Source organism: Asparagus officinalis, chromosome 4 (assembly GCF_001876935.1).
Source record: "Asparagus officinalis chromosome 4, Aspof.V1, whole genome shotgun sequence".
Taxonomy (NCBI): domain Eukaryota; kingdom Viridiplantae; phylum Streptophyta; class Magnoliopsida; order Asparagales; family Asparagaceae; genus Asparagus; species Asparagus officinalis.
The window spans coordinates 121935075-121953703 of record NC_033797.1 but is presented as its reverse complement, the minus strand read 5'-3'; the positions used below and the strand labels follow the sequence as shown (position 1 = coordinate 121953703).

At 37.0% G+C, this 18629-nt stretch overlaps 3 protein-coding genes across 4 annotated transcripts; all 3 read left to right on the top strand.

The window, feature by feature from the left end:
• Window positions 7899-10737, top strand: LOC109838062 (putative pentatricopeptide repeat-containing protein At1g77010, mitochondrial). The gene has a single exon (XM_020406518.1). The coding sequence runs from the start codon at window positions 7981-7983 to the stop codon at window positions 10006-10008; it is 2028 nt and encodes a 675-aa protein (XP_020262107.1). The 5' UTR covers window positions 7899-7980; the 3' UTR covers window positions 10009-10737.
• LOC109839234 lies at window positions 12518-17958 on the top strand. Its single transcript, XM_020407662.1, has 3 exons — window positions 12518-12748; window positions 15975-16335; window positions 17440-17958. The coding sequence occupies exons 1-3, from the start codon at window positions 12636-12638 to the stop codon at window positions 17956-17958; spliced, it is 993 nt and encodes a 330-aa protein (XP_020263251.1). The 5' UTR covers window positions 12518-12635.
• Window positions 12764-15864, top strand: LOC109838061 (putative nuclease HARBI1). 2 transcript variants are annotated; one of them, XM_020406517.1, is made up of 4 exons: window positions 12764-13541; window positions 14437-14934; window positions 15012-15237; window positions 15314-15864. In XM_020406517.1, exons 2-4 carry the CDS (start codon window positions 14440-14442, stop codon window positions 15751-15753), a joined length of 1161 nt encoding a protein of 386 aa, XP_020262106.1. In that variant the 5' UTR covers window positions 12764-13541; window positions 14437-14439; the 3' UTR covers window positions 15754-15864. The 2 variants fall into 2 exon arrangements, with proteins under 2 accessions (XP_020262106.1, XP_020262105.1); XM_020406516.1 differs by lacking the exon at window positions 12764-13541 and having other exon boundaries at window positions 13549-14934.

The window sequence follows — 18629 nt, the reverse complement described above, 5'->3', positions numbered from 1 at the left end:
CCACTGGTCAGCGATTTGATATAGCGAGGATTATATTTATATGGATGCGCTCATCAGTGGAGAATGTGTTAGATTGGGTCAGGACACAGTCTGCATCACGTACTCAGCTCATTTACCCCTATTTTATCACTAGACTCTGCCATAGATTTCACGTTCCAGTATTCGCAGAGGATAGGTTAGAAGCAGGGAAGGGGTTACTAAATGATCAGACTGTGAGGAGGAGCATTTCAGGGCGAGATCAGTCCGGTCCTTCAGGTAGAGAGCCTCCTCAGCACCAGCCAGCTACACAGGATCCTATTCGAGAGGAGATGGACAGAATGCGGAGTCGCATGGACAGGGACCGAGTTCAGCAGCTGTCGCTGATGATGTGGATGACGATATATCAGGAGATGAGCAGTGAGGGATGTTCTTTATTTTACCCTGTCTTTGATTTTTATTTTGGCATGTACTTATTAAACTGTGATATTTTGGATATTATTTACCTTGAGGACACTGCAAAGTCTGGGTATGGGGGTGTAAGCTAGTTAGCTTTTGTTTATATTTTGCTAGTTAGTATTTTGTTTCAGTATTTTTTTTTTCTCTCAGCATTTTTCTTTTGTTAGTTTTAGTAAAAAAATATAATAATAATTATAAAAATATTGTCACTTGCCAAATTAATAGAGTTAAGTAATAATTGATCTAATTGATAGATTTTAAATTTTCTAATCCCTAGTTAGTGACGTACTCAAGTTCACCTTTTATGATAACTCCAAATAAAATTCTTAAGAAATGATTTTTCAAGTAGTATACTTTACTTAAGTCTTACCTTAGATTTTTAATTAAAAATAATAAAATTTTTGCATGCTTAACTTAGAGTTGAAAATATTTTTTTCAAGATATCTTGATTTACACAATTTTTTTTCAGACTATATATACTTACACACATATATATTAAAAAAACTAACCTTATAAAAGAAGAGCATAAAAAATGGGCACAAAAAAACTCTTAAATTCAAGGTGATTCTATCTTATAAAGCCTAAGTTGACTGAGTAATTAAGCCCAATGAGTATTTCTATACTTAATGACCTAAGCCTAATTGGGTTGGGATTCATTGGCCCAAAACTCGTTAAATGGTCACTTAGAAAGCCCGTTAAAATAGAAAACAATCACCAAGAATTAAAGAGTGAAAAAAAAATACACTAACCATTGTTTATATATATATATTGTTGTTTTGTATATATAGTCTTGAAAAAAAATTTTTGATCAAGAGACTTGAAAGTTATTTAAAACAAAGAGTTGGCATGTTCTTTTCAAAACTTTTTAATTAAATTTCTAAGATTTGACTTGGTTTTGTATTGCTATAATGAAAAAGATTTTCTAAGAGATTTACATTGGAGTTATATATAAAAACGTTTTCTTGATTATTAACTAGCTTCAATTAGAATGTTTAAATATATCAAGGAAAATAAGTTATTTATTGACTTAATTAACTTGGCAAGTTGACCGAATTTTGTGGGTATATTCACTGCAAACCCTCACGAGACTACAACTCGTCCACTAGGGTAACCTAGGGGTTTAAAGGCTTGTTGTATGCGCTAAATACAACCGCGATTCCTGCGAAAGTGAGTTAGGATTTTCTTTTTATTTTCTTTGCTAGAGGACTAGCAAAAGTTTAGGTGTGGGGGTATTTGATAATCACATTTTATTACAATTTTATACCCTCATTATCTATTTTATATGAATAAATATACCACTAATAATTGTTTTTATCTTTAAATGCAGGTTAATGAAGAATAAATCTCAAACTCCCATCTCTCAACAAAAACCCATTGATTAAATGAAGAAATGAAGCAAAGAAGCACATTGGAAAATCAATTTCCAAATTATCCAAAAGCCCAAGCTAAGAAAAAGAAGAAAAGCCCAAGAAATGCCAAAGCCCAAAATAAATACATGAAGAAATCAAGAAGCCCAAAAGCCCAAGCAAAAGCCCAAAATCCAAGTCCAAAAGCCAATAGAAGAGGAACTCTGCGGACAGCAAAAGGAGAAGGGCAGGCATCGATGCCTGCATCGATGGCGGCATCGATGCCTGCATCGATACCGACATCGATGCCTGCATCGATGCCTGTATCGATGCCTGCATCGATACGCTGGGCAGTCTGTTACGAATCTAAGGCTGAAATTTGTTGTTTTTGGATAAGATTTCAATCCAATGGCTCTCATTCACTGATGTTTACTATAAATAGGGGTAGAGAGTGAGGGGTTAGAGGTGTGAAAATTTTTGTAAACTCCTTTTGGAGAGGAGGGCTACTCTTAATTGAGAAGGCCTTCCAAAAATTGTAATCGATATCCTGCGCAGTTTGTTACGAATCTATGGCTGATTTTTGTTGTTTTTGGATAAGATTTCAATCCAATGGCTCTCATTCACTGATGTTTATTATAAATAGGGGTAGAGAGTGAGGGGTTAGAGGTGTAAAAAATTTTATAACTCTATTTGGAGAGGAGGGCTACTCTTAATTGAGAAGGTCTTCCAAAAAATTATAACTTTTGTTGCAATTAATAATAATAATTTTTCTCCTCTTTAAATTTTCTTTTCTCCTCATTTCTTGTTCATAGTTTAGATTTTTCTTTTCTTTTTATTTTTGTAATTAGTTCTTTTTCTTGTTTTTATTTCTTAAGATGTGAATTTAATTCTTGTAGGAATCTTAGAATTGTATGAAACTAGTCTAATTTCTTTTATAGTATGCAAATTATTCTCTTTGACTTAAAATGTTCATGTTTAGGATAATCAACTAGAGAACTAATCGGTAGAAGAAGAATTTGATAATCTATGCTTATCTTAAATGGTTTGATAGGTTATGCTTATGAATTCTAGGATTACTATCTTGTTGTTGTTCTTACCATGAATTGTAATTTTGACTTAGATGATAATTTGATAGGTTATACTTTCCTTAAATGGTTTGATAGTCTATGCTTAATAAATCTAAGTTGAAATATGATAAAAAGAGAATAGTTTGTATTTTGTAATTGAGATTAGTTAGTGGATTAAATTCTAGATTTCTCATATCTTAATTGAATCCTCCATCTTGACTTTCTTTAATTTTTCTTTTTATTCTTGATTTTATTTCTTGATTTTATTCTTTCTTCTTTCTTGCCTTGTGATTTTATTTATTCTTTGATTCTTATTTCTTTTCTCTAAAATTCAATTTATTGTTACTTGCACATAAATCAAAACAACCACTCATCATATCTCTCTCCACAATCACACTTATTCTTTAATCCTATTTTTTCACGCACAAAACATAAGAACCAATTCTAATAATCTCTTAAAATCACCTTCCTCGTGGGATCGATAACTTTTTATACTATAACTTGATTAATTGTGCACTTGTAATTTTGGTACATAATTATGCCGCATCAAGTTTTTGAATCTCTTCCACTGCTTAGGAGGATGATTACGACCCCCAGCATGATAAACTGCTTGGGATTCATTCAACGGGCCTAAGCGTTCTTTAACCAGGACTTTGCCTCGACCCACGTGTGAAGGACCGAGACGATCCGTGATCTTCATCTTAAATCGGGATAAGTCCACACTGCAGTGGGGCTCCATCGGAGGTGCTTGATTTGTTAGGATAGTAACAGGGGTTGTCGAAGACTTAGATGGGACTACAGGAGGTGAACCAGGTTAAAAATGAACCGAACCAGTCTGGTTCATGCGCGAACCACCATTTGGTGGCTCGGTTCTGGCCGAGCCACCATTTGGTGGCTCGGGTCTGACCGAGCCAGGAGATGGTTTTTTCGCTTTTCGATGACTTCGGGCACCGTTCGGGTTGTTTTTGACACCGTTTTGAACTTTGACCTACATACTTGGTATAGTTTTGGTGGCTTCTTGACCACCTCTTCTTGCTTCAGCTTCTGCGCTTCTTGCATGAGAGCATGTGCATGCGCAAGTAACGTACGACGTTTCTGGATCCGCTCTTCGAGGGTTGAACGCGTCCCTTTGACCCATTTATTCATCGTTGACTTGGAGGAGGAGTCTCCTGCTCGCTGTTGCGATGCTTGGCACATTCTAGACTTCAAATCCGCTTCATAGCGGATTCCATTAACTGGCTCCAAAGCTTTGGCCAGTTGGCGCGCAAGGCGTTGGCGTCATCTCTGACGTGCTCTCTTTTATAGAGTGGGCACGTAATCAGCAGTCAACTCATTCCTCAAGGGGTTCAGATCTACGGCTTCGGCCTCGTAGGATGCCGGCGGGGCATTGCGAGCCACAAGTGCAGCAGCGGTGAGGAGATCTCTTTCTTGGATTTTTGAAGCCGAAGTCCAATGAGCTTTCTTAAAAGTTGCCCTCCTGCACATGCGAGGAGGGGTGGATCTAGAGGAGGAGGACAAGTACTCCTCGTACTTCTGCTGGTTGAACTTATATTCGACCTCTTCTTTAATCGGGATGAGGATCCAAAGTTGCGACACATCAGCCTTCACAGAAAGGCTGTCGGCTCCCACTGTGGTCGCCAGTGTGTTTGGGTGGAAAGTTGATTTCATTGAAGAGTTCATTACAACTTCAAACGTTTATAACAAACTCAAGAAAATAGCCTTTTTATAAGACTTTTAATCAATAATTATAACTTCCTTTCAAACTATACACAATAGATGTTTATCGCCTATTGCTTGTGCGTGATCGTTGCTGGTGCTGGGATTTATCCATGGACCACCTACAGATCAGATCCGGTTAGCAGAAAATTGATAATCAATGATCTTACTTCACGAAGGAAGTAATCACAGCAGCGGTAATCTCGACCAAGCGAGATTACGACTCTACTCGAGATTAAGACCAAGCTTAAATCCGGAGGAATAGGGGAAAACAAGTCTCAGATCTCTCGAACTCTCCCTTTTTTATTGACAGTACTTCGCACTCTCCAATCTGTAGAAATGAGCCCCCAAGCTTGTATTTATAGGCTTTGGTTGGGGGGTTTTGGATAAGAATGATGGATTCCACCTTATCTTCAGTTAACAACCGTATAACTACATTTAGAGATAACATTTAGGTAGTTAGGAACCTCTGGAATAGAAAAAATCCAGGGAGAGCCCGTCAAAACCGCCAAAACGTGTTTTCGGATCAAATCTGCACGCGAGCCACCATTTGGTGGCTCAACCTTGGCCCTAGTCGAGTTTGATTTGGTATGACTCGGCCGCCAGCGGCTATTCTGGTTTTCTGGTTTTTTGACTTGTTGTATTGTTTACGCGTATTTTGTCGTTTTGCTGACTGGTACGCTTCCTCGATTCACTTTGTGTATTTCGTGAACGTGCAGATCACTTGATAGTGGCCGACGGGCATGCAGGCCACTTGGATAACTGTTCCGATGGCCGATGAGTACGCATGCCACTTGGAACTGGCTGATGAGTGCGCGGGCTAATTGGAGGTAGCCGTTGAGTGCACAGGACGCTTGGTTCGTCGTTCCGGTGGACGGTGAACGCACGGGCCACTTGGCGGTGGCCGGCGAGTACGCGGGTCAATCAGATAAATCTTCTCGACTTGGATGACGACGTTTAATGTCTCCCCTTCATCTCGAGTTACACACGGGAACCTATAGGCATTTTTAGACGCCTACAGGAGGGGGGTTCAGTTTTTCCATCTCAATTAGGATGTAGCAGAGGGGAAGCAAACTCTTTAAGAAATAAGAAATAACAATAATAATAAAGCTTTTATCCCAGATATTTATGGTCGGCTACATAAATCCTCTTATTTCATTCCATTCTATTATGGAACATCTCATGTGATAAGTAATGCATAATCATATTCTTCTTAATTGTTTCGAACAAAGTTTTTTTAAAGTCTACCTCTATATTTCCTAGCACCATTAACTATAATACTATCACTTTATAACTGGTGCACTAAAAAGTCTCCGTTGTGCATGACTAAACTATCTTAGTTGATTTTCTCTCATTTATCTATAATAGGGGCAGCCTCTAAGTTATTACGAATGCAGTCATTTCTTATCATATCTTTTAGTGTATATCACAAGACCACCATAACATTTTCCTTTCTGCTACTTTTATTTTTTACACATGTTATTTTTTAATTGCCCAACTCTCTGACTCATAAAGTATTGTTGGTGTTATAACCGCCTATAGAATTTTCTCTTTTGTTTCATTGGTATTCTATGATCACATAAGACTCCCGAATACTCCTCTATTTCAACCATCTCGATTTGATTCGATGGACAACATCATTCTAAATCTCACCATCATGCTGAATGACTAATTCTAAATGGCAAAAATGATTAATGTTAGATATTTTTTACCATCAATATGTATTATAGTTTTTTCTTCTTAGTTTTATTAAAAATGTACTTCATATATTCTATTTTCATTCCACTAATTTAAAAACTTTTAGATTCAAGAGCTTGTCTCCACCTTTCTATTGTAGAAATTATACATCTTCTAATTTCGCCAACTAACACTATATCACCCATAAATAACATACATCATGAGATTTTATTTTGAATGTGGCTAGTAAGTTGATAAATAACTAATGCAAAAATATAATGACTTAAAGCTGACCCTTGGTGTAAACTTATGGTAATAAGAAACAGTTTAGTCTCTTCTTCATTAGTTCATAGTCTTGTTGTCATGCTATCATACATATCTTTAAAATCATATCAATATATATACTATATATATGTTTCTTTTCTGAAACCCACCATATTACCTCTCTAGGCACTCTGTCATAAGGTTTTTCTAAATCTATGAAAACTATATAGATCATTTCTCTTCTCTCCATATCTCTCCATCAACCATCTCAAAATATGTATAAGTTCTATAGTTGACCTCCTTGGCATAAAACTAAATTAGGTTTCATATACACTTGCCTCATTTCTTAGTCTTTGCTCAATTACCCTCTCCCAATATTTTATAGTATGACTCATGACTTTTATATCACTTTGAATGACTTTGTATATCTACTTTATTTTTTATATCAGTATCAAAATATTATAAAGAGATAATTTTATCATTCCATCAAGATGAGATCTAAATGGATGAAATAACATGTCCAATTCTTTTTGCAAATTTATATGCATTCTCTTACCTTCTTCTTATTTTATTAAACCTTCCTAACAAGATCAAATAAGTTCCATTTACTAAATTCTCAAACAAATTTTATTTGTTGCTTTTAACTTCTCCTAACTTATTTTATGTTATCTTAAATTTCTTCACTAAAGATGTGTTCGGATTGATGGTAATGAGGGGTAGGAAAAGTTATGGTAGGATTTAACCTTGTTGGGAATTAAATTGGGCTAGGTAGTGGGGGAGAAGTAAAGGTAAAGGAGGGAAGAAACCAGGGTGAAGGTGAAGGAGAAGGAGGGGAGCAAAGCAACTGTAGAAAGACCAGATTACCCCTTATTAAGATCTAGCAACAACATAACTTAATAACATGTAATGGTATTTATGTCATTTTATATATATTTCCTTCTCTTCCATTCCCTTCACTTTATTAAATTTTCCATACGGGGTGAAATAAGTTATCATTGATTCTCCTTACTTATTTTCCGAACAAGTTTTATACGTTACCTTACATTCCCTTAGCTTACCTCCTCCTAAGTTCTCTTAAGGACAAAATTTGAAAACAAACCCATTTGAAACTTATTTATAAAAAACGACTTATTCTCAACTTATTTGCCAAAACCGACCCAGTTTCAACCATCTGGCTGAAACTGGATCGGTTTTGGCGAAAAAAATACCAAACTTCACAGAACTTGAAGTTCCATGAAGTTTGATGGCTGAAACTGGGTCGGTTTTGACAAATAAGTTACAAGTGGATCGTTTTTTATAAATAAGTTATAAAAGGGGTTTGTTTTCAAAATTTGTCCTCTTAACTTCCCTTCACTCGCTCCGAATCCAAACAAGAGCTAAGAACAAATCCAAACAGGCCCTAAAAATCTCGCTTGGTCGGCCTTTTACCTCTCTTTTAACTCTTTGTTAGCAAATGAAGTCGAACTCTGAACTCAATGCCCCTTGACGTCCTCTTTATAATAAACCTTCTCAAATCCTTCACCTCTGCTCATCACCTCCTCAAAGGCCAACAACTCCACGCTCTCCTCCTCAAGTCTGGCCACCTATTTTCCCTCTTCTCCTCCAACTCCCTCCTCCATTTCTATTCTCGCTGCTCTCCCAACCCACAAAATGCCCACAACCTCTTCGACTCGATGCTCACAAGAAACTCATTCTCTTTCAATACCGTCGCTGACTCCTACCTCAATTCCAACGACATCCCCCGTGCAATCTCTTTATTTAGATCAAACCCACAAAAGAATTCTTACTCATGGACTTCTATTATTAATGGTTTGGTAAAAATTGGTGATTTGGACAATGCACGTACCCTGTTTGATGAAATGCCTGTTAAGGACGTTTCGACGCTGAACTCTCTGATTCATGTGTATTTGAAAAGTGGGAAGGCATTGGATGCATTTTGGTTGTATAAATTGGTGGGCTTGGATGATAAGTTTGTGCTGACGACGGCTGTCAGTGGGTGTGCAGATTACCGGGCTTATGAGCTTGGTAAACAGATTCATGCACGGATTTTGATTACGGGAGTAGAGTTGGATTCAGTTTTAAGGAGCGCTCTTGTTGATCTGTATGGAAAGTGCGAGGATCTTGATAATGCTTGTCGGGTTCTTGACTCGATAGAGAGCCCGGATGAGTTCTCACTATCGGCTCTGGTGTCGGGTTTCTCGAGTTGTGGGAGAGTTGAGGATGCAAGGAGGGTATTCTATAGGAAGAGGAACCCTAGTGCTGTTTTATGGAATTCGATGATCAATGGATATGTGTTAAATGAATGTGGAAGAGAAGCGATCGATCTTTTTAGTCAGATGAAGAGAGAGGAGAAGGTTCTTGTTGATTCAGCAACGTTTGCGAGCATTTTTAGCGGTTGTGCTACTTTAGGTATTGCTGACATTGTAAAGCAAATTCATGCTTGTGGTTTGAAACATGGAGTTGAGGGAGATGTAGTTGTTGCCAGTGCTTTGATAGACTCTTACTCAAAATGTGGTGAATGGGAGAGTGCTTGTAGGGTTTTTGATGAGGGCAAAATTCGTGACACTGTGCTTCTGAATTCTATGATCAATGTTTACTCCAATTGTGGAATGATAGTTGAGGCGAAGGCGATATTTGATTCGATATTAAACAAGAGTATAATCTCATGGAACTCAATGATCGTCGGTTACAGTCAAAATGGTTGTGCTATCGAAGCACTAGACCTCTTTTCTAAAATGCACCGCTTCAACCTTAGGATTGACAAGGTTGCTTTGGCTAGTGCAGTCAGTGCTAGTGCTTCCATATGTGCTCTTAGTATAGGAGAGCAACTATTTTCTCTAGCTACGATAATTGGCCTTGATTCTGATCCGATCATCTCCACTTCGGTTATTGATCTCTATTGCAAGTGTGGGAATCTTTCTAGTGGATGGAGGGTCTTTAATTGGATTACAAAGACCGATAAAGCTCTATGGAACTCGATGATGATGGGTTATGCTACAAACGGGTATGGAACTGAAGTGCTGAAAATGTTCAAAGTGATGAGAAGCATGAACATATCACCAAATGAAGTAACTTTTATAGCTATTCTATCTGGTTGTTGCCACTCAGGGTTAGTTAAGGAGGGAATGGAGTGCTTTTATAGAATGAAGGAAGAGTATGGTATTGACCCGAAACTTGAGCACTACTCATTGGTCATTGATTTGCTAGTTCGTGTAGGAAAACTGAAGGAAGCTGTCGAGTTCATCGACACGATGCCCTATGCAGCTGATGTGAGCCTGTGGACATCTGTGCTCGGAGGTTGCAAGGCTGACGGGGATGAAAATCTTAGAAGGGAAGTTGAAGAAAGGCTTGTCAAGCTTGAACCAAGTGAAGCTGGCCCTCTTCTTCAGCTATCGAGCATTTATGCTGCTCATGGGAAATGGGAGACATCAGAAAGGATTAGAGAGATGATGCGGGAGAGAAGGATTAGAAAGAATCCAGGTTACAGTTGGATAGACAATTAAGAAATCAGTCAACCTCATAAATGCAACTTTTATGGTCCATGATTCTGAAATGGGAAAATCCCGCAATATTATGATGCATCCTAGAGGAAATGCGATAGGAGTATCAATTTTCTCCTAGAGCTGGCTACATGTGAATGAACTTTGTTGGTTTCATTCATTAGGGCTGAGGTGAATGAAATGTTTCTGTAAATTAGATAGCAAGTTCATAACACCCTCAATTCAGGTAACAGTTGGATCAGAAATTGAACAAAGGATAGAGAAATGTTTTTAAGGATTCTGTTTGAGTTCAAGTGTACATTGATAAAGGGAATAGGCTAGAATTGACTGCAATATATTCAGCTGTTGTGGTCGTTCACGCTCCTGAAGTTATCGAATCTTACAACTTTGTTGGATGCGCGTCATTACAGGAAACGTGACACCATTCTCGGTAACATCCAAGAGCTAATTGTTGTTCGTGCTGATTTACGTGAAGAGTGTACAGCAGTGGGAGTTGAAAGCCTATAAGGTTGCACCCTGATTGCGGCAGGCCCCCACCTGAAGCAGTCCAAAAAGGGAGCAAAATAAAGACAATAGAGGGAAGGGAGTTTAGGGTTTGAAAGACTGATTGTAATTTTTGTTGATTATTAGTGGCATCTCCGGTTACACTGCGAGGACATAGGGTTATTGCACTGATTGCCAAACCTCAGTAAATCGTTTTGTTTCTATAGTTATCTGTGCTGTTTTTCCGCTTTCTTCACTGTTGTGCTAGCACTGACTATGTAGGAATTAATCGAATAAGCTTCATTGTTTCATTTATTTGCGTGGGATCAAAGAAATCCCTGTTCAACTAGATAGCAACTTAATAGGGGCGTTCTTAACTTGAACTCAGGTTACAGCAGGATTGAAAAGTTGAACAACGCGGACTGAGCAGGCCGCACGAAGTCGTGAAGAGCGAGCTCAGCAATAGAGGGTTGGCTATGAGCTGAAAAGGATTCGGTTTTTGGTCTGGAGAACATCCACGAAGGAATGGGTCAGAAATTAATTGCATATATCAGCTATTTATATGCTTAGGGTGCTTTAGCTAATTTTAGCACCGCAATTTTAATGTCATTCGCCTGAAGTTGCGTCCTGTGTTATGAGGACGCAAAATGTCACAACGAAAAATATAATTGCAACAGCTCAGCGCGTCAATCCGAATATGCTCATGATGCTCGCAACTATATTATGAGTTGTTTGCATCCGTTTTCAAGCTCAAAGACCTAACCCCATAGTAACATCTAAACTTGTAAAAGAAAGAAAAAAAAAAGGTAAAGCACTTAACATATTTGCAAATTAAGTTAAAAATAGAATTCCTGAATAATAATCTGTATTAATGCGAGTTCACCTCAAGCTCCAAAATTAGGCGGTGTTGCTATTTGATTTATGCCAATGATAGATTGCGTTATTCAACTCGTCAATTAATTAACGGGTAATAGAGAGTGAACAGATTTAATCAATCTTAATTTGGCATTTGCATAGTTTCTCTTTCTCTGATTCCTCTTCATCTTTTTTGCCAACAATATTAAAAACGAGGATTGGTTGTATGATCATGAAAGTGAGGTGTCGAAAACATAAAATCATCCAAGAGCTTAATCGCGTGTTAAATTTGTTGCATTTTTCATTGTAAATACAAAATTTTAGGGTAAGAAAGGACTACATCTATATGTTCGCTAGATTTCCGGAGATTAATTTTTGGAAACTTGAATCAATTCTTCTGAAAGCTCAATTGGATGAAAACAGTCGTGTATTGGGTGAATGCTGCTTCTTTCTATTGATAACAACAGGAGAGCCTCGCCTTGGTAGAATCAAATACATAACCTTCCATGGAAAGTTAAAGAGTTGGAATGATCTAAAAAACAGAATGTGAGAATTGCATGAGAATTTTTATGGAAATTCTCACTCTTGCGTGACATAGGGTACTAAATAGCAACTGTTATAAACTTTAGGGTTTTTTTTGGGTAACAAGGGAAACCTGGTCAGTCCGCTCAACTTTAACTTCTTTGGAATCCGCCAACGGCCCTGGTTCGAATCCCACATCCATCTCCCCTCTACAAGGAGCTACCCTTAATATAAAGAGGGGCGAACAACGTGGGGGGCGGGCGCGAACTGGTGAGCATACAACAGGCTGAGCAAAGTGACCAATAAAACCCCCGGGCCTCCGTCCCCACCCTTAAACTCAGGGAGACTAGGTGAATTCGGCAACGTGAATCGAACCCCTGACCACTGGGAAGATCTCCTTCTCCCATGTGGGCGCTAGCCAGGAGTCCCACCCGCGGGTGGTAACTTTAGGGTATTTAAGTACAACTATTTATAACTGAAAGTATTTATATGGGACATTGGGTTAACAATAGGAGGATTTAGGTGTAATTTACCCTAGAATTTATTTGTCCGTTCTACATTCAACCTCCTTCAATATAGACCGTTGGATCAAACACAATAGACGGTATAAATTGGATAAGCAAATGTTCAGTAGCGATGGGGTCTAGTCTAGGGCTTCAAATGTAGCCGCAGCCTCTCAAAGTCCTTTTCTCCGGATCGCTCAAAATTCATTATTCTCTGCAATTTCATCAAAGAAGAAAATCCTCTATAAATTTTAATGACAAATTTTGATGCAAATGGAGAAGATGGGTCTATTCTTCTGCATTGCATTCTTGATGATGATGGATAGTGTTGATGTTGATGGAATCAATTTTCTGGATAGGGAGGTTTTGGAAATAAAAAGGTATATGATTTTCTTTGGTCTTTTTTAAAATTTTATTAAATTCCTGATGCCAATTTATTTATTATAGATGGTAAGATCTTGTTTTTCTTTGCTTATATTTGTTATTCTATTTTGATTTAGCCCACCTCATACTTTTTCATAGTTTGTTAGTTAATCATGATAACCTCTGTTTATTTTTCTGTTGAATCTAGATTTTTCTTTTTGGGAAAATTGCTTAGAGCAACTTCAAAAACTTATGTTATGCATCCTACTCCCAACCACAAATGTCATGCTATCTAACCTTTATACAAAAAATTTAGAGTAATTACCACCCCAAAACTGTACAAGCCCACAACCCAATAAGACTCTTCCCAAAATACCCTTCAAGTTTAAAAACTAACACCCTGTTTGGATTGAGGGTAATGGGGGTGAGGGGAAGGGAGGGTAACTTTTAACCTTGTTTGGGAAGTAAATATAGCAAGTTAATAAGGGTGAGGGGAGGTGAAAGGAGGTGAGAAAACACCAGGATTTCTTCCCCCCCAATTTGGGGGGTAATGAGGGTGAAGGTAAAGAGGGGGAATACAACAAATGTAGAGAGACATAATTACCCCCAGCTAAGATCAAAATCCAACGGCTGATATTTGCCCACACCCACAGTATTAAACTCTCTGTTGCTCTCTGCCTCCGCCATTTCTCCTCCGCATCTCCTCTGGCCTCCGCTTCTCTGGCCTCCGTCATTTCTCCTCCGCGTCTCCTCTCGCCTCTGCTAGCCTCCGCTCGCCTCCGCGTTGACCTCGCCTCAAAAATTTTCAAGGTAAGATTTCTCTCCTCTTTATTCAATTTTACTGCAGATCTTGTAATTAGCTCCAGTTTTTAAGCTCTGTTGGATGTTGATTACGTTGAAATTAGTCAGATCTGAGCAAAAGGTTTGCTGAAGACTTGATCTAGGGTTTGCTGGAGTCTTGATCTAGGGTTTTCGAGAATAATGGGTAGGGATCAAAATTTTATCTTTCGGATAGGTGGACAAGGTTGAGATTTTCGCTAGAATATAGTTTGCATTTGCATTGAGAATAGAAAATTATTGATTTTAGATTGTTACCTCTTATTTTATCCTGTTAGAAATTCGTATTCATGCTTTAATTGTTTGAAATGGTATGTGCTGATTGGGCTGGTATCATTATATCATGTGTCAGTGTTCTACTTCCTCCCTGTATGATTTTCGACGTAGGCACTATATAGGATTTTCTTTTTTCCTTTTTATTCTGTTAATTCATCTCAAAACAATTTCACTTAAAAGTTTAGATTCGTAGGTTCTGAACTGACAATGCATATCAGTGAGCATCACATTAATTTCTATGAGTTCAGAAAAAATATACTTAAATTTCAATAGCAATATTTGAATCAGGACCTTTTGTACCTGTTGAAGCCTGCTGATCTAATACCGTACCAAGGAACCAACTTTGCCAAAATTTTAAGCTAATGAGTTAATGGTGAAATGTACAACTCTGAGCATTAACTCTAATTTCTCTAATGTACGAAGTATTTACAAGTTATCTATATTAGCATTAACTCTAATTTTAGAAAGTTGGCGATTGAGAAAATTTTCCTTGTATTGAGTTTGATTGTTTATGAAATTGTATATTGGAGCATGAAGCTACTGAATTTTAAATTCCACGTCTTAACTGTAAAATTTTTAACTTGTTGAATAGATAATGGACGCATGGCTCCAATTTCAACACACATGTAATATTGCGGTTGGATATGCTATTTGCTTATTTGCTTATTGGTTCGTGCATCGAAGAGATAGGATTAGGAGATTAAATATTGACCCTCAAGAACCTAAAGAAGTAAGAGATGTTGTGCGAGAAATAATGTCTCAAAGAGTTATATGTCGTGAAATGATTCGAATGAATCCACCAGCTTTTAACCAATTGTGCGAAATATTAGAGATGAATGGTGGGCTTAAACCAACTCGAAGGGCTACTATTGAAGAACAAGTTGCAAAATTTTTATACATGTTGGGACACAGTGTAACAACTCGTGAAGTAAGTAAGATATTTGGACGATCTGGAGAGAGTGTGAGTCGTCATTTTCATAATGTTCTAAGAGCTATGATAGAGTTGGAGGAAATGTTTTTTGTACAACCCGATGGATCACAAGTTCCTTCGGAGATACTCACCAATTCAAAGTTCTATCCCTATTTCAAGGTGATGATATCTTCCTTCACATCTAATCTTGTATAGTTTGTTATTTATTAGATTTTAATTAATGTTTATGACATCAGGATTGTGTTGGGGCAATTGATGGCACACATATTCGAGTAAAAGTTTCTCCTCGAGACGCCCCTAGATATCGTGGTAGGAAAGACTATCCCACACAAAATGTGTTGGCCGCATGCACGTTTGACTTGAAATTCACTTACGTTTTGCCTGGATGGGAAGGAACTGCATCTGATTCCAGAATTATTAAAAATGCTTTACAAAGGCGATTTCCACTTAAGATTCCTCAAGGTAATTATAAACTAAAGAAAAGCCTAAAATTGTGTCTTTGTAATAAGCTACTAATCAAAATGAACTTGTTTTATAGGAAAATATTATCTGGTTGATGCTGGATTCATGTTACGAAGTGGATTACTTCCACCCTATAGAGGGAACCGCTATCATTTGAAAGAGTATTCTAGAAATCCACCAAAGAATCCACGCGAGTTATTTAATCTAAGACATGCATCACTTCGGAATGCCATTGAAAGATCATTTGGTATCTTGAAAAAAAGATTTCCCATTATAGCAAGTTCAAATGAACCAAACTACAGTGTTAAAACACAAAACAAGATCATTTTAGCTTGTTGTATTTTGCATAATTTTTTAAGGGGAGTCGATCCAGATGATGAATTTCAGGAAGGGGATGAGCAACATAATGAAAATCAATTTGAAGAAGATGATGTAGATGAGGACGAAGATGTTCGTAGAGGGGAGTGGAAAAGAGATGGCATCGCGGTTGCTATGTGGCAAGATTACCATCGATAATTTATTTTAGTTATGCTTATTGTTTGTTTGATTTGTACTCTCTATTTGGGTTATCTTCTCAATTTGTGTTGTACTTGATAAGTGTTAGACTAATATCATTTTAATTCGGTAGCATGAATGTTAGTTTATTTATTGTGATCTCATGTCATCTCTCATTGATAGTTTTCAATTATTGAATTGTGAATAATTAATTCCTTCTAACATTATTGTGTGAATTAAAGGATGTCGAAAAGAAGGAATGTGGAAGGTGATTCTTCTCGATGTAGGAATGCTAATGTTTTGATATGGACTCCTATTATGGAAGATAAGCTAATTGATGCTTACTTGAATCAACATGTAATAGGAAACCGAGTTGATGGGAATTTTACATCAATGGCTTATAATGAAATAGTAGCCGAACTTAAAGAAAGCTTTCCCGATAAGCCATTTGATAAGGAAAAAGTAAAGAATCGCATGAAATATATGAAGACAAAATGGACAGCTTGTTATGATTTATTTAAGAATGTCGGAAGTGGCTTTGCTTGGAATCGAAGCACGGGTTTGTGGAGTGCGGAACCTGAGGTTTGGGATAGACTAATCGAGGTAAAATTACACAATCTTTATTTTTTATCGCATTAATGTCATTTATTACAAGGATTATCATTTTTAGTAGCTGAATCGGAAACCTGTTTTTGAGTTGGGTACTGAAAAGGGTACTTGTACCAGTTGAACTGGAGAAAAGGGTATTTTAGCTGTACCGACTAATTGGATATATGATTAAATCTTACTGTTACATGTGATATATGCCAAATCCAATATCTGACATTAATATCTATGACTGCAATCCTATGTATTATTGGACTGCATCTTTTTTCCCCCTCTTATAATTTTCTACAATTTTTTAGATAAGTATATTAGTTCCCACGGGTGACCTCCATCCTATTTGTTTAAAAAATAAAAATAAAAATCATGTGCACATTGCTGACAATCTGTTTGATACGCTGAAACATATCGTTACAACTGCAGTTGCCATTTCCAAAACACAGTTTTAGTTACAGTTGCATATGTTGTTTTGATGCAACTCAAGTTGCTGTAATTGTAAAAATATTCGATTTTTGAGATGTGCTAGCAACCAAATTGACTGGATCTTTTTTTTTTCTTTGGCAAAAAAATGCTTAGTTTTGCAGCTGCAATGTAAAGAGACTATAGTTACAGCGAAACAACTAATTTTCCTAGCCCTTAGATCGAAGTTAATACCATACTAAGCTTGCACTCTCGTAACATTATCTCTGAGTAGCTTGCATACTCGAACCCTGTAATCTGATACTTTACAGGTTGCATGAAGATGTAGTGTTGATTCTTATAAGACATTTTTTTTTCAGTAGCATCGCACATGTGGTCTTAATTTACCTGTAATCTGATACTTTACAGGTTGCATACTGGACATAATATCCACTTTATTTGCTCTGAAGATATCAGTTTTAATCCTTTATTGGCTTGTGATACTATGTACTGTTTCCTTTTCTTTTCTTTTCTTTTTTTGTGTTTTTTTTTCCTGGGAACTAAACTTGTAGTAGTTTCCTAACAGTTTCTGAGAGTTTGATTATACTTAAAATTTAGGTTATATTGATATGTTTTTGGGGGTGAAAATTCAAGTGATAGGTTGAGAACCATGTTGAGCTAAAATTTGGTGCAAATCTGTTTCAGGCTCACCCAGAAGCTGCTGAATGGAGGACCAAGTCTATCCGAAACTATGATAAACTATTGGAGCTTTTTGCAGCTGATAGAGCAAATGGGGAACTTGCTGAAACTGCGGCTGAGATACGAGAAAGGAGGAGGGATTTTAGTGCAAGCAATGGCTTTGATTCTCATACAATTGAGGACATCGATGGTATGGTTTCTCGACATGAAATTTTGTTAGAGAATTTCGATAGGATTAATGATGAGGACCCAAATGACAACAATGATGAACATGTGATTACCCCTGAAACCAAATCAACTGCAAATTCACAAAAGAAAACTAGAAAATCGAAGGACGAAATTTCTATTGTTGATCAGGAGGTGATAAAGGGTATGCAGAGGATAGCTGAGGCAATTGAATCCACTGGTGATAAATACATACAAGCTCTTGAACGTGCTCCAATGAAAAGTAGTGATGTTTGGAATCATTTGCTTGAACTTGGTGTTGAGACTGCTCAAATTAAACAAGCTAGAAACATGTGCTAATTGCAAAACTTTGATTTTATGAATTATGTTCCTTTTTTATGTAAGTTGTTTTTGCCTATTTAGTATGTATGTTGCTATGTGACTGTCCTTATTATTTTTCATTCCAAACTTAGTATGAATGTGATCTATATTTGGTTTCTGTTCCACTTTCTTGTGCCTTTCTGGGGTATTATTTTGCAGCATGATGAAGCTATGCTTCTAGTCTAAAATGAGGCCACACATCAAAATCATAACTTCTAATGAAATCCATAGCTATTTTGCAGCATGATGAAGCTATTACTACTTTAATTATGGCCGTCTACTACTTAATGTACGCTTGTGATTTATCTTGTACAAAAATTAATAACTGAATGTAATTTTGAAAAAGAAAAGGTTATCTATTTGGAACGAATTAAAACAATCAAAGTATTATCATCTCTTCACGGTTCCACTATTAGAATCGGTTATAGTCAAAAATATTCTCATGGTTATCTAAACTTCAATATTCTATCTATAAGAATCAAATATACAATTGTTTGTATAAACCAATTATTACAGTTTTAGAAACAGAAGAATTGCGATTAGAAAGAAAAAGAGAAAATAAAGAATACACTTGAAGAAATCTGCAGATAAATAAATAATAAGATATTTATTTTCATGTGGGCTTATGTGACAGTTGCTCATATTTTTTT